This window comes from Ornithorhynchus anatinus, chromosome 14, assembly GCF_004115215.2.
Source record: "Ornithorhynchus anatinus isolate Pmale09 chromosome 14, mOrnAna1.pri.v4, whole genome shotgun sequence".
Lineage (NCBI taxonomy): Eukaryota > Metazoa > Chordata > Mammalia > Monotremata > Ornithorhynchidae > Ornithorhynchus > Ornithorhynchus anatinus.
Genome location: NC_041741.1, coordinates 47,197,032 through 47,212,379, shown reverse-complemented (window position 1 = coordinate 47,212,379; position 15,348 = coordinate 47,197,032). Strand labels below are relative to the sequence as shown.

General features: G+C 56.7%; 1 protein-coding gene across 1 annotated transcript; it reads left to right on the top strand.

The window, feature by feature from the left end:
- Positions 1-1,289: 1,289 nt before the first annotated feature.
- On the top strand, positions 1,290-12,425 carry PMM1 (phosphomannomutase 1). The gene is made up of 8 exons (XM_029079542.2): positions 1,290-1,410; positions 5,035-5,152; positions 6,975-7,051; positions 7,569-7,660; positions 8,682-8,781; positions 9,267-9,342; positions 9,656-9,771; positions 11,417-12,425. The coding sequence occupies exons 1-8, from the start codon at positions 1,321-1,323 to the stop codon at positions 11,537-11,539; spliced, it is 792 nt and encodes a 263-aa protein (XP_028935375.1). The 5' UTR covers positions 1,290-1,320; the 3' UTR covers positions 11,540-12,425.
- Positions 12,426-15,348: the final 2,923 nt, after the last annotated feature.

Here is a 15,348-nt window from a genome sequence, read left to right as displayed (position 1 = left end):
ACAGCGCTTAGTACAATAAGGAGCGCTTAAGAAATACCAAGATTATTATTAGTACTAGATAAGCAGGGTGGCCTAGTGGGTAGAATGTGGGGCTGGGAGTCAGAAGGATCAGTCTGCTGGGTGACCTTGGGCAAGTCACTTCACTTCTCTGGGCCTTCAGGGCCCCGGGACGTCCCCGGGGATCCAGGTCCCGCCCTCTCCGATAATCATGATAGTATTTGTTAAGCGCTTACTCCGTGCCAAGCCCTGTTCTAAGCGCCGAGGGGGGACACGAGGTGATGAGGTTGTCCCCCGTGGGGCTCACGGTCTCCAACCCCAATTTTCCAGACGAGGTCACTGAGGCCCAGAGAAGTGAAATGACTCGCCCAAAGTCACCCAGCTGACAAGTGGCAGAGCTGAGATCCGAACCCGGGCTTTGGAGTCAGAGGTCATGAATTCGAATCCCGGCTCTGCCACCTGTCAGCTGGGTGACTGTGGGCAAGTCACTTCTCTGCGCCTCAGTTCCCTCATCTGTAAAATGGGGATGAAGACTGTGAGCCCCACGTGGGACCACCTGATTCCCCTGTGTTCTACCCCAGCGCTTAGAACAGTGCTCTGCACATAGGAAGCGCTTAACAAATACCAACATTATTATTACTAAGCTCTGGGGAGAGTCCAAAATAACAACCAGACAACCAGAAGCAGTGTGGCACAGTGGAAAGAGCACGGGCTTTGGAGTCAGAGGTCATGAGTTCAAATCCCAGCTCTGCCACTTGTCAGCTGTGTGACTGTGGGCAAGTCACTTAACTTCTCTGTGCCCCAGTTACCTCATCTGTAAAATGGGGATTAAGACTGTGAGCCCCATGTGGGACAACTTGATTCCCCTGTGTCTACCTCAGCGCTTAGAACAGTGCTCTGCACATAGTAAGCGCTTAACAAATACCAACATTATTATTATTATTAACAAATACCAACAAATACCAACATTATTAACCCGCGACCTCTGACTCCCAAGCCCGGGCCCTTGCCACAGAGCCGCGCTGATCCCGGCCCCGCCCCCCTTGCCCCTCCCCCCTTGCCCCTCCCCCAGAGTCCAGGCCCCGCCCCCTTTGCCTGTCAATCAGAGCCTAGATCCCGCCCCCTTTGCCTGTCCATCAAGGCTCCCGCCCTGTCCCCTATGCCCGTCCATCAGGGCTCCCGCCCCTGTCCATCAGGCCCCAGGTCCCGCCCCCTTGGCTGTCCATCAGGGGCTAGGCCTTGCCCCCTCCGCCTGTCCATCAGACACCCGGCCCCGCCCCCTCTGCCCCGGGCCCCGCCCCCAGCCCCGTCCCGGGAGCCGCGATGGCTGACAGCGCGTCGGGGGGCGGCAGGACCGGACAGCGCGTCCTCTGCTTGTTCGACGTCGACGGGACCCTCACCCCGGCCCGCCAGGTACCTCCGGGACCCCCCGGGACGGTCTCCCCACCCCCTCCTCCTGTCCTACCGCCGAGATTGACCGCGGGCTGGGCCCCCTTAGCTCAGCTCAGCCCCGCCCGGCGACCCCCGTCCTCTGGCCAAGGGGCCGCGACCCTTGGTCCAGCCGATGGGGGTGGCGTTTTTCTCCCGCCTCGGCCTGCGGCCCGGGGTCCGGCTCGCCGGGGGCGCTTGGCATCCTCCGGGGAGCGGACGGACCGGCCGCAGGGAGCAGGGACGGACGGAGAGAGGGAGGGAGGCGGATGGGCTCAGAGGGAGCCCCCCAACCCCACCCGGCCCCCCATCACGGGCCCTCAGCGTCCCGCTCATCAGGGAAGTGAGGGAGCCCTGGGCCCCGCTCGTGGCCTCTGCCCTGGGCCTGCTCTTTTCCCCCTTCCTCTCCAGCCCCCAGACCCTTCGCCGCAACCCCGCCGCCCCCCGTCTCCACCTCCAGGCCCTCTGCCTCCTTCCCAAGCCTCTCCATCCTCCCACTCCTGGGGGTGATTGCCAGCACCGGCCACAATTTCACCCGCTTCCTCCCTACCACACTCCCCCCCCCCCCCATTTTTCCACCCTCCTTTCACCCTCCTCAATGCCACTCTCCCCCCATTCTCCCCCTCCTCAACTCTGCAGGTAGGAATCCGATTTGGGAATGATTTAGGGCCTCCTGATTATCTCCCTATCGGTTATGTAACTGGTCAGGGACATCTGCTCAGCTGCGGGAGTTGGGGAGGGGGAGAAAAAGGAGAGACTGGCAATCCCTTAAGCCTTCCTCACCAGCCACCCCCTAGACTCTTCTGGAGCCCCTCGACTCTGCTCCGGGCACCTCCAGTTGTCCCAGGCTGCTTCTTCCCAACTCCCCGCCCCAAGGTGGGGGGAAAAGAGGCCCTAACTTGTTTGTCTGCATTTCTGCTGCCCTTCGAAAAGAAGCATTCTCTAGTGGAAAGACCCCGGCCAAAGGAGTCAGAAATCCGGGTACTAATTATGGCTCTACTTCTTGCCTGCTCTATGACCTTGGGCGAGTCATGTAACTTTTCTGTGCCTCAGTTTCTTCCACTCTAAAATGAGGATTCAGTACCTACTCATCCTCCCTCTTAGACTGTGATCCCCGTCAGAGAATGTGTCCGATCCAGTTAGTACAGTGCTCGGCCCAAAGTAAGCACTTAAATAGCATCTTAAAAACACTAAGAAATACCACAATTATTATTAGGTATGCAGGAAAGGGGCCTGGTTGCATTGGTTCCCTCTTCTTATGCCCGTTGGGTTGGAGATTCCACCAGACCCCCCAACTCACCCCCAACAAGCCCCTTCACCCCCACTCCACCTAGCAGCCCCTTTGAACACCATCCCTACCTTCCGCCACAACTGCTGAACTGTAGACACCTAACCACTTTCCCTCTCCCTCTATATATGCACATACGCACCTGCACCTCCCTCTCCCGATTGCTCCAACGTTCAAACTCAGCTACTCCAGAGTCCCTTGGCTCCAGGGAGCACAGGTGATCCAGCAGAAGAGCCAATTTGAGGCAACGAGGTAGACCCGAGCGGGGCCAGAGCAAGGAGGTGGAGGAGGATGATGGGGAAGAAGGAAGGGGATGGGGCAAAGGAAAGGGGTTTTTCCTGCCTTGTCGGTTCAGTAGGGAGGAAGTCTGGGTTGGTGCTGCTGAATGCAGGGGGGACAGTCTTTGCAAGGGCCTCTCAGCTTTCTGGTTTAGGGGTGGGGATGGGCTGGGCGGACCCTGCTTCTGGTAGCCACAAGTTTGGGGCACCCTGGCCTGTCTCCTCTGCCTGCTCCCCCAGATCTCCTTCCCTCACTGTGGGGTGGGGGCAGCCTGGCCAATAGCTCCCAACTGTGGGGTTCGTGGCATATCAGAAGCAGCACAGTGTAGTGGCTGGAGCACAGGCCTGGGAGTCAAAAGGTCATGGGTTCTAATTCTTCACTTGTCTGCTGTGTGACTTTGGGCAAATCACTTAAATTCTGTGTGCCTCAGTTACCTCATCTGTGAAAATGGAGATTAAAAAATATGAGCCCCACATGGGACAATCTGATGACCCTGTATCTATGCCAGCTCTTAGAACAGTGCTCTGCACATAGTAAGCGCTTACCAAATACCGTAATCATTAATTATTATTATTATTGCATCTGGCACATAGTAAGTGCTTAACAGATACCATGATTATTATTCTTCTTGCCTGCTCCTGGTTAATTCTCTCGCCCCGCGATGGCCACACCTTCCAGCTCCTGCTCTTCGCTCTGGCAGGGCCAGCCTGCTTCCCGCCTACACTCCTGCCTCCCACCTGGAATTCTGCCTCCACCTGCCAATCTGGATTAATTGATCGATTGACTCACCCCACCTGGAGTCCCCCACCGCCCTCTCACATCCACCAGCCTGGTCCCTCCCCTTACCCTCCCTCCCCCCCCCCCCCCCCCCCCCCCCCCCCCCCCCCCCCCCCCCGTGAAGACCGCCCCGGTTAAGCCTATTCTGACTTCTGCCCTTAGCATGCATGTATTTACGTGCTTCTCCTGTCAGGGCCTTGCCTATCTTTAGGGTCTGATGCTCCCGTCTCATGTTTATTTTTACGCCCGGATGTCCCTACTCATCCCATCTCCCAGAGGCGGCTGCGAGATGATAATAATGGTATTTGTTTTGTTGAGCTCTTACTGCTTGCCAAGCACTGATCTGATCGCTGGGGTAGATACAAGGTAATCAGCTTGTTCCACGAGGGGCTCACAGTCTTAATCCTCATTTTACAGATGGGGGAACTGAGGCCCAGAGAAGTTAAGTGGCTTGCCCAAGGTCACACAGCAGACAAGTGGCGGGGCCGGGATTAGAATTCACTGTCTTTCCATTTAAGCTACACTGCTTCTCTGTGCCAAGCACTGTTCTAAGTGCATAGTGAGGGCTTAACAAATACCAGTATTATTATAATTATTACTAGGGCTGGGCCCGTGGCTTCTCCGCCTTCCTTCTCCTCCCCTCAGCACTTAGGCCAGGGTGCTGCGTACCCTGCTGACTGGTGTAGGGGGTTGGGAGGGGAGAAGAAAGGGAGAGGGGAAGCGGGGACTCTCTAGCCTCTCTGGAGGTTTGGGGCACATGTGTGTGTGTATCCGCCAGAGAAGCGGCATGGCCTAGTGGCAAGAACGTGGGCTCGGGAGGCAGAGGACGTGGGTTCTAATCCTGACTCCACCATCGTCTGCTCTGTGACTTTGGGCAAGTTGCTTCACTTCTCTGTGCCTCATTACCTCGTCTGTAAAATGAGGATTGAGACTGTGAGCCTCACGTGGGACAACCTGATTACCTCCTATCCACCCCAGTGCTTAGAACAGTGCTTGGCACCTAGTAAGCGTTTAACACATACCATTATTATGGTTAGGGGGATCCTCTCTCGAAGGCTTCTGGCTGGGGGCTGGGCCCTCCTCCCCACCCCTCCCTTTCCCTTCCCCCAAGCTGATCTCAGCAGCAGCTCCCAGCAACAAGGCTGTTTCCTGGCTACTGGAGAAGGGCAGGGGGCCCAGGCGGTCCCCGGCCCTGCCTCCCTCCCTGGGCCGCCGCACTGACTGGACCCTCCCCCTCCCCTCGATCTATCCCCACCCCTCCCTAGAAAATTGCCCCAGAGGTGGCAGAGTTCCTCCAGGAGCTGCGGGGAAGGGTCAAGATCGGCGTGGTGGGCGGCTCTGACTACTCCAAGATCGCCGAGCAGCTGGGAGAGGGGGACGAAGGTGAGAGGCTCGGCGGGCCCGGGCTGGAGGGGACCCATCCTGACTGCCCCCGGGCTGGACCAGCTTATCGAAGAGGCCCGGCCAGGGGGTGGGAGAACAGGCTGGGCCGCTGGGCAGAGAAGGGCAGGCAGTGACGGAGGTGAATCTTAGGGACTGGCTGGCAGGAGAGGTGGCACCGGCCATCAAGGCGGCCCCGGTCTATCGCACCGCCTAGCTCTGCTTTTCTGATTTAAAAAAATCTCGACGGCGACCCCGCCGGACAAAGACACGGCTACCCGTTGGAGCCCCACACGATGATACACAAATCTTTGAATCGTTCCATATTTTTCTGACAGACAGTGACTCTCCTCCCCTGCAAAGCTTTATTGAAGGCCCATCTCCTCCAAGAGGCCTTCCCTGACTAAGCCCTCCTTTCCTCTTCTCCCACTCCCTTCTGCATCGCCCTGACTCGCACCCTCTATTCATCTCCTCTCCCAGTCCCACAGCTCTTATGTCTACATCTGTCATTTATTGATTTCTATTAGCATCTGTCTCCCCCTCTAGAATGTAAACTCGTTGTGGGCGGGGAATGTGTCTGTTTATTGTTATATTGTACACTACCCGAATGATTGCAGATGGAGATGGGGCGGTCTGGGAGAGATGTGTCTGTGGCGCTATGGGTCAGAGATGACTCGAAGGCATAAGATAAGACTCTCCCAAGCGCTTAGTACGGTGCTGTGCACGCAGTGAGTGCTCAATAAATACGATTCAGTGAATGAGCGCCCACCCCCCACAATTAGAGCCTCCAGCCTTCAGCTCAGGGTGACCCGGGGCCCCTCTCGGATCCAACATCTACATGGCATAGGGAATAGGGAGGCGGAGGGGCATCAGAGAAGTGGTGGGGTAAGGAGGACCTGGGCAGAGGGAGAGTCAGCTCACTCCAGGTGACCTGCCCCCAGCCCAGGGCAAGCAGCATGGCCTGGTGGCTAGAGCACAGGCCTGGGAGAAGGACCAAGGCCATGTGGCCTTGGGTAAGTCACTTCACTTCTCTGGGCCTCAGTGACCTCATCTATAAAACGGAGATGAAGACTGTGAGCCTCAAGTGGAACAGGGACTGGGTCCAATCTGGGTCCAATCCAAGCCAGACAGTACAGAGCCTGACACATAGTAAGCGCTTACCAGATACTATTAAAAAAAAAAGAGGCCCCTCCCCCGGGTAGCACATTAGGGTTAGCATGACCCGCTGAGAGATGCGAGTATGGTCTAGTGGAAAGAGCGTGGGCCAGGCAGAGGACCTGGGTTCTAATCCCGCTTCTGCCACTGGCCTGCTGGGTGACCACAAGCAACACACTTAACTCTGTCCCTCAGTTTCCTCATTTCAGTCGGTCGTATTTATCGAGCGCTTACTGTGTACAGAACACTGTACTGAGCTCTTGGGAGAATACAGTAATAAAAAGACAGTGCAGACTACTGTATTCTCTTTACAGGCAGTAAAGAGAGTACAGTACAATAAACAGACACATTCCCCGCCCACAACAGTCTCATAGTCTAGAAGGGGAGGCAGACATTAATATAAATAAATAAATTGGACTATTTCCAATACAGTGCTTGGCACACAGTAAGTGCTTAACAAATACCACCATTCTGAATTATTATCATTAGGAATCTGGGAGTCACGGAGGCCCAGGGGCTGGGCAGCAGTGGGTGAGCGCTGCGGGTGGGGCGGAGGAGGCGGCCCGGTGCCAGCTCCTTCCCATGCCCATGTCTTCCTCCTTCCTCCCTTCTCTCACCCCACGGCCCCCGGTCTCCCCGCGTGCCCGGCCTGGCTCCGTCCCTCGCCCAGTCGTCGACAAGTTTGACTACGTCTTTGCCGAGAATGGGACCGTGCAGTACAAGAACGGACGGCTCCTCTCCAAGCAGGTAGGTGCCCCCGGCCTCACTGCCCTTAGCAGGCAGCAGGCACCCCCGTTATACAGCTAGGCCGGTCTGCCCACCGCTCTACTCCTCCCCTGGCCTGTGGTGGGGGTGGCCTCCCGTACCGTGCTTGGCCTGGTCCCCCAGGAGAAGCCCCAAGCAAGAGGGCAAAGAGAAGGAATGTTCCTCTCCCAGGGTTGGGGGTGGACGTCTGGGCCCCTCACTGACTCCCCATTCCCTTTCCCCGTAAATTCATCCCTCTCTTTCTTGTGCCTCAGTTTCCTCATCCAAAATGGGGATTGAGACAGAGCCTGATGTGGGACAGGAACTGTATCCAACCCAATTTGCTTGTATCCACACCAGCACTTAGTACCGTGCTTGGCATATAATAAGCGGTTAAGACTGTGACCCCCTCGTGGGCCAACCTGATTACCCCGTATCTACCCCAGCGTTAGAACAGTGCTTGGCATATAGTAAGCGCTTCACAAATGCCATCATTATTATCATTGTTATTTCTGCTCAGACCATCCAGAACCACCTGGGGGAGGAGCTGCTGCAGGAACTGATTAACTTCTGCCTCAACTACATGGCCCTGCTGAAGCTACCCAAGAAACGGTAAGCGGGGTCCCCCCCGTCCTGCTCTAGTGCCCACTCCGAGCTAGAAAACCATCTTTCCTGCCTCTGTTGTTGTCATCTTCACCTTGTCTTTTCATCCCTGCTTGCCTGGGTGTGGGGGTCTGTATTTGGGGAGGTTTGGGGGGGCAAAGAAACCTTAGGCCCTGGCCTCCCTTTGCCTTTCTTCTCTGGAGTTTCCCTCTCCACAAATCTTTTCTGTTTCCCTTCCAAATGGTTAGGACTACTAGATTTTAAACTCCTTTAGGATGGGGTTGCATCTATTCACTCGATCGTATTCATTGAGCACTTACTATGTGCAGAGCACCGTAGTAAACACTGGGGAGAGTACAATATAACAATAAACAGACACATGCCTTGCCCACAGTGAGCTTACATTCTAGAGGGGAGCAGACATTAATGCCAATAGTCTACCAACTATATTGTCCTCTCCAAAGTTCTTAGTACAGTGCTCTGAGGAAAGTGAGCACTCAGTAGATACCACCAGTTGATGGAAATGGGTCATTCTCCAGTTTATTTTTAACACATCTGTGAGGAAACGGGAGGAGCCACGACCCCGACTTCTCCTTCCCCTTCCTCAGCCGCTGCCTCGCTTCCCTCTGACTCGGCCCTGAGGGAGAAACCCCCGTGTCCAGCTAGGCTAACTCTGGGCTGGAATCCCCACTGGGGAAAGCTCTAAGGATGGCTTCTCTGACGTGCTTTGAGGGATGGGGTCTGGATCTGGGTCGACCTCAGAGGTTTTCCACCTGGGAGACGGCCAGGGCCCTGCAGGAGGTTTTCCACCTGGGAGATGGCCAGGGCTCTGCAGGGTGGAGCCTCTGAGGACACTTTCATTCATTAGTCATGTTTATTGTGTGCTTTCTGAGTGCAGAGCACTGTACTAAGCACTAGGGAGAGTACAGTATAATAAAAAAACAGACACATTCCCTGCCCACAACAAGCTTATAGTCCAGAGGCACCCGGCATACGACACCTACTGTTCCTCTTGCCTACCCGGTCCCAGGGGCACCTTCATCGAGTTCCGCAACGGAATGCTGAACATCTCCCCCATTGGCCGCAGCTGCACCCCAGAAGAGCGAATTGAGTTCTCGGAGCTGGATAAGGTCAGCGGACAGCAGGCAGACACCCCTCCCCCCTACCCCACTCCCCTCCTGCGCTGGGTCAGGAGGCCCCGGGGAGGCCAGAGGGGTTCCAGGAAGGTTACTCGGCTTCTTCCTGTCCCTGAGCCCATGGCGGGAGGCGCGGCTTCCACACCAGTGCTCTCTTACACCCTACCCGACCCCTGTTTAGTGCCCTCAGAAGCAGATGTGGGAGGAACTGAGAGGAGAGCATGGTGCTGCCAGGAGACTGATCATGGGGTGGGATCAGAGGCCTGGGAAAAAGCAAATTCCTCCCACCTAGAGTCCCTGCGTTTCTGCAGCGGGTCAGGGAACACACCTGGGGTAACAAAGACCTCCATGATGAAAAGGCCAGTAGGGTCCCCAGGGCAGGCTCCGTCTCCCCTTCCAGAGTCTTCCACAGAGCAGCGAAAGGGGGGTGGCAAATGAACCTCCTTAAAGCCCTCGCTTTCTTCCCTCTCCACCTGCAGAAGGAAAAGATTCGTGAGAAGTTTGTGGCAGCCCTGAAGACGGAGTTCGCTGGGAAGGGTCTGCGTTTCTCCCGAGGTGAATGGTGGATGGGGCCGGGGCGGGGGTCAGCGGGGGACGGAGTCCCACGGGGACATCTCGGCGAGGGGCAGCGGAGGGAGAAGGCAGCGTGTCCTCGTGCTGGGGCAGCCCCCCCACCCTCTTTCCCCCATATTGTTCTTCCCGATTTGGACCCTGGCACCTTGCCCATTGCCATGGCAACCCCTGCTGCTGTCACCCCAGCAACCCCGCCTCCCTGCTGCAGCAGGGCAGGCTCTCCCTCTTGGGTCCCTTCTCTCTTCTGACATATCTAGCCTGACGGCTCCCCGCTCCCATGCCCACCCCCCTGCAGGCGGCATGATCAGCTTCGACGTCTTCCCCGAGGGCTGGGATAAGCGCTACTGCCTGGACACCCTGGGCAAGGACAGCTTCGACGCCATCCACTTCTTCGGGAATGAGACCAGCCCCGTGAGTTCAAGTGCCCCCCGGGGGGATCCCACCACCTCTCCACCATACCTCACCCCCGCCACTCCAAATGGGGATGGGCCACTGGGACTCAAGGACTGCCAGCCCCCCAGCCCTGGCATAGGTAACAGGACCTCTGGTGCCGCAAAAGGCCAGCAAGATGCCCCAAAGGAAGATGACCTTTGACCCTCTGGGCAAGAGGTTTTGTTTTGGGGGTTTTTTTTGGTATTTGTTAAGTGCTTACTATGTGCCAGGCACTGTTCTGAGCACTGGGGTGAATATAAGCCAATCAGGTTGGACACAGTCCATGTCCCACAGCGGCTCACAGCCCAAATACTCATTTTACAGATGAGATGACTGAGGCCCAGACAATTGAACTTGCCCAGAGTCACACAGCAGACAAGTAGCGGAACCGGAATTAGAACCCGGGTCCTTCTGACTCCCGCCCGTGCTCTTAGTCACTCCCCTTCTCTTAAGAGAGTTGCTAAAAGGCTGCGGGGACTCATCCAGCAGTGACTGCTTGGGGGGGTGGTCAAAGAATCCTTGAGCTGGAAGGAGGCCCCGGAGGTCATCAGGTCCAGCCTGCTGCCTCCGGGCCCTTGAATCGCCAGTTAAATGCTTATTCTTTTCACAAAGATCCTCGGGGTTGGAGGCTCCACCCTCCCTTGGCAGCCCTTTACTCCGCCTTTAATCCCTGAGAGTTCAGAGTTCTTCCTTTGTCCTTCCAAAAATCTCTCCCGCAAATTAAGCCCCTTAACTCTTTGATGCCCTAAATCCCCGGAAAACAGTTGGCATCATCCTCCCAGAAACCCATCTCAGAATTGAAGGCAATGAGGCTTCTCCTAGTCAGTCGATTGACTGCCCACTGAGCACACAGCGCTGAACTAAATGTTTGGAGGAGCTCATCAGAAGCAAGACTCACATCCCCTGCCCTCAAAGGGCATTCATTCAGTCGTATGTGAGCGCTTACCATCTGCTGAGCACTGTACGCTAAGCACTCGGGAGAGTACCGTACAACAATAATAATGGCATTTGTTAAGCGCTTACTACGTGCAAAGCACTGTTCCAAGCACTGGGGAGGATACAAGGTCATCAGGTTGTCCCACGTGGGGCTCACCGTCTTCATCCCCATGACCTGAGTCCCCAGCCCGGGCTCTTTCCACTGAGCCACACTACTTCTATAAACCCATTCCCTGCCCACAACGAGCTTACCGTCTAGATGGGGGGAGACAGACATGAATAGAAATAAATAAATGACAGATATAGGGTGACGCAGAGGGAGTGGGAGAAGAGGAAAGGGGGCGCATGAGAAGCAGCGTGGCTCAGATAGAGCACGGGCCTGAGAGTCAGAAGGATCTGGGTTTTAATTGCAGATTTCCACTATTTATTTTAAAAAAAGTGTTTACAAGCTAATGGGGGAGCAATAGATTATTTGGATTAACCACCCGAATTCCTTTTCCACCTCCCACCCATTTTCCAACCCCGTGACTGATTTGTCACTCAGAGTCGCGCATCACCCTCCGTCACTGTAAGTGCGGCCACCACCCAGGCGCACGCTTCAACCAGGGCCCAGGGGTGAGTCAGGCCTCGGTGGCTCATCCCGGGGCGGGGGAGGGGGCTGACCCCATCTCTCCCCGCCCCCTTGCAGGGCGGAAACGACTACGAGATCTTTGACGACCCCCGGACGGTGGGACACAGCGTGGTCTCCCCGCAGGACACGGTGCAGCGGTGCCGGGAGATCTTCTTCCCGGAGAGAGTCCGCGAGGCCTGAAGCCCGACCCGGCTGCAGGACCCAGCCCGCCCCTGGCCTCTCCCTCCCTCTCCTCCCGCCCCTGAGCCCAGCGCACGGGGGCCAGAGTGGTTGCATCCTCCCCCGGGGAGGGGGTCTGGAAGCCTCGCGAGCAGCGAGAAGCTGAGCTCTTCCCTGAAGAGCAGAGGCCCGACGGGGGTGGGAAGGGGAGGATAGCAGGGACTCCAACTTCCCCTCGCCCCCTTCTCCCTCCCAAGGATGCTAGTCTTGGCAGAAGGAGCCCCACCCAGGCACCGACCCCTTCCCTCTCTGCCCCGATCTAGCCTGGCCCCACTGAGAGAGGCAAGGCCCAGCGGCGAGCACAGAGGGTCTAAGAGGCCAGCTGGGCCCCGACAGACTGGAGCAGAGAGGGTCTGCTCCACTCTTCCCTGCCAGAACTAAGCCTCACCCCCTCCAGCCCAGGCAGGGGTAGAATCGGCCACGTCCCTTGGGAGCCCGGGGCATCCGAGAGGGATGAGGCGTCACCCTTCCAGACCCGGGGGGCCGGGGCAGAGCGGGGGGGCCGCGACTCCCACCTGGTCTGGCCGATTCATAGGAATCGTAAGAGCCATCATACAAGAGCTCTCCCCCGCCCCTCTCCCCGACTCATCCTAGTCACAGGTCCTTACCAGTTCACGCTCCCGTATCCTCACTCTTTGGAAATGGCAGGGGTGAAGAGCAGTGAAGGAATCATATATATATATATATGTATGTGTGTGTGTGAGTGGGTGGGTGGATAAGAGAGTGAGCTCCAGCAGCCACGCCAGAGGGGTGGGCAGCTAGCGGGGCTTCTTCCTGAGTGACGGCCCCGTTTTAGAGAAGTTTTTATCGTGCATCACAGATTGTACTAAATATCTTCTACAACACAGCCCCGTTTGTGCTCTCTGCGGCGGGGGGAGGGTGCGGAGCCGGCGTTAGGGACGAAGAGCGGAGGGGAGAAGCCCTCCAGCTGAGAACTTGGGGGCCGTGAATGGTGGAGGCCGGCCGGCCCCCCTCAGGAACGCCGACCGACTCCCCGGGCCCGTCCCTTCATCCGAACACCAGAACGGCAAGCGGAGAGCTGTGCTCGCTGGCCCGTGGCCGGGCCAACCCCTCTGGCTTTGAGCCAGGGGCACCCCAGGCCCAGCGAGCATGGTACTGCCATCTGGCTTTTGAAAGAATGAGTGTGGACAAAGGGCATTTAGTTGAAAGAGCAAACCCTCCTCTTTTCCATTCGGCCTCAGCGAGGGAAATGTTTCCCTGGAGTTGGGGGCTTAGAGGGGGTATCCCCCGGGCCCGGGATACCACATGCCACTCTACCCCTCTGGTCCAGTATCCCCCGGGTAGAAGCGGGGGGGGGGGGGGGTTAGTGTGGCGGGACCGTAACCTCGAGTATTGGAACCTTTCCCTTGTGGCCTGCCCGGGGGACATCCAGGCTTTCACGGGCCGGGGCTGTGAGTGGGCACGGCCCGGAGGCTGGAGAAGCTCCTAGGGGGTGAGGGGCTCCCGCTGAAACCCGCAGGGGGATGCGAGGACCTGGACCAGGGTAGCGTGGCGGTCCGCCGCCGGGCCAGGGATTGAAAGACGGGAACGGACGGCTCCTCTGACACTAAGCGAAGCCCGGGCAGGTGGCGTGGGGCTGCCCTCGCCTTCGAGGGACGCCACGAATATCAATTATCCAGCCTGCCCCCCCACCCTTTCCAACTGGCCTCCTTCCCAGCCATTCTGGATAATTGAGTTTTCATGGGAACAGGCTGCTCGAAGCACTAGCTGTCCTCTGCCTCTTCACCAGAGAAGGGGGAGGCTGCCGCTTACACAACAGAGACCCCCCCACCACCACTCCTTTTTGGGGTCTGGGCTTCCAACCTCCGTTCTGATGAGAAGCAGCGTGGCTCAGTGGAAAGAGCGCGGGCTCTGGAGTCAGAGGTCATGGGTTCAAATCCCGGCTCGGCCACTTGTCAGCTGTGTGACTTTGGGCAAGTCACTTAACTTCTCGGTGCCTCAGTTACCTCATCTGTAAAATGGGGATTAAGACTGTGAGCCCCATGTGGGACAACCTGATTCCCCTGTGTCTATACCCCAGTGCTTAGAACAGTGCTCGGCCCATAGCGCTTAACAAATACCAACATTATTATTATTAAGGGCAGCAGGAAACACCGTGGCCTAGCGGAAAGAGCACGGACCCGGGTTCTAATCCCTGCTCTGTCGCCTGTTGCGTGAGGATGGGCGGCTCACCTCTCTGGGCCTCGGTTTCCTCATCTATAAAATGGGAGTTCCATACGCGTTCTCTCTTCCCCTTAGAGCCGGGAGTCCCATGTGGGACGGGGACCGTTTCCCATCTGCGCATTCTGTACCTGCCCCAGCACCCAGTATGAAACTTGGCAGAGAGTAAGCGCTTCGATATTATTATTCGTTGCGGCTGACAACGCCGGGCCCAACCCCTGGGGCCAGAGGGAGAGTAAAAGAAGAGGGGCTCACAGATTCCCCCCCACTGCAAAGAAAAGATCTCTGGGGCGGTGAGGCCACAGCAGCTGCCTCTTTCCTCCAAATCCCTAGGAGGGCTTAAAGCCGGAGGCAGGAAAAGGCAACAGGTTGGGGGGGGAGGCGGTCCTGGTGGCCTCAGTGCAGGCAGGCTGGGATCACCAAAATGGGGCAAGCCAGGTTGCTTTAGGGGGAATTGCGCTTCACCCCAGCATAGAACAGCTTTCCGTGAGGCTGTGCTCCCAATCAACTGCATTTTTTGAGCACGGATGTTCTCAATCAACGGTATTTATTGGGCACTGTACTGAGCCCTTGGGAGAGTACAGTTTAACAGAGGTGGTAGAACACTGTAGACCAGAGAAGCAGCGTGGCTCAATGGAAAGAGCCCGGGCTTGGGAGTCAGAGGGCATGGCTTCTAATCCCGGCTCTGCCGCTTACCAGCTGTGTGACTTTGGGCAAGTCACTTCACTAGGCCTCAGTTACCTTATCTGTAAAATGGGGATTTAAACTGAGCGCCCCATGTGGGACAATATGATCACCCTCTATCTCCCCAGCGCTTAGAACAGTGCTTTGCACATAGTAAGCGTTAACAAATACCACCATTTTTTTTTTTAAGACATGTTCCCTACCCACAAGGAACTCACAGTCCAGAGGGGGAGATAGGCATTAAATTAAATTTTAAGAATGTGTACATACGTGCCATGGGGCTGAGGGTGGGGTGAATTTCCTGGCCTGTGATCTGCACCCAGAATCCACTCAGCACAGGCTCAGCGCTGACTCGGTCTGGGCTTAGAGGACGGTGACCAACTGGCTCCAGCTCCGCACCAGCCCAGCCCGCAGGTCCAGCTAAAGCCGGGGAGGCAAACTGTCCTCCCGACCCCCCTCCACACCTCCTCTGGCCTGTTTTTTTTCGAGCCAAGAGAGGACCCTCACAGTGCCCGGTCCTGGGTGATAATTGAGCCCGGGCAACATCCATAATTCCTACTGATGCTCATCAGCACGCAAGACCGCCACATACAGGTGATGAATCAATCGGGTATGTAATAAGTCACCTGCAGCAGAACCAACTTGCCACCCCTGCCCTCTTGAAATCCCACCCAGCTGGGTACTATGGGGTCTAAGTCTAGCTCTGTCGATCAATTGTATTTAAGTGCTTATTCTGCATGGCATCTTTCTAAGCACTTGGGAGAGTATAATATATCAGAGGCGGTAGACATGTTCCCTGCCCACAGCGAGTTTACAGTCTAAGGGGGGATGGGCATTAAAAGAAAAAGAAAAAGAAGTTACAGCTAGGTACATAAATGCAATGGGGCTGAGGGAGGGGGTGAATA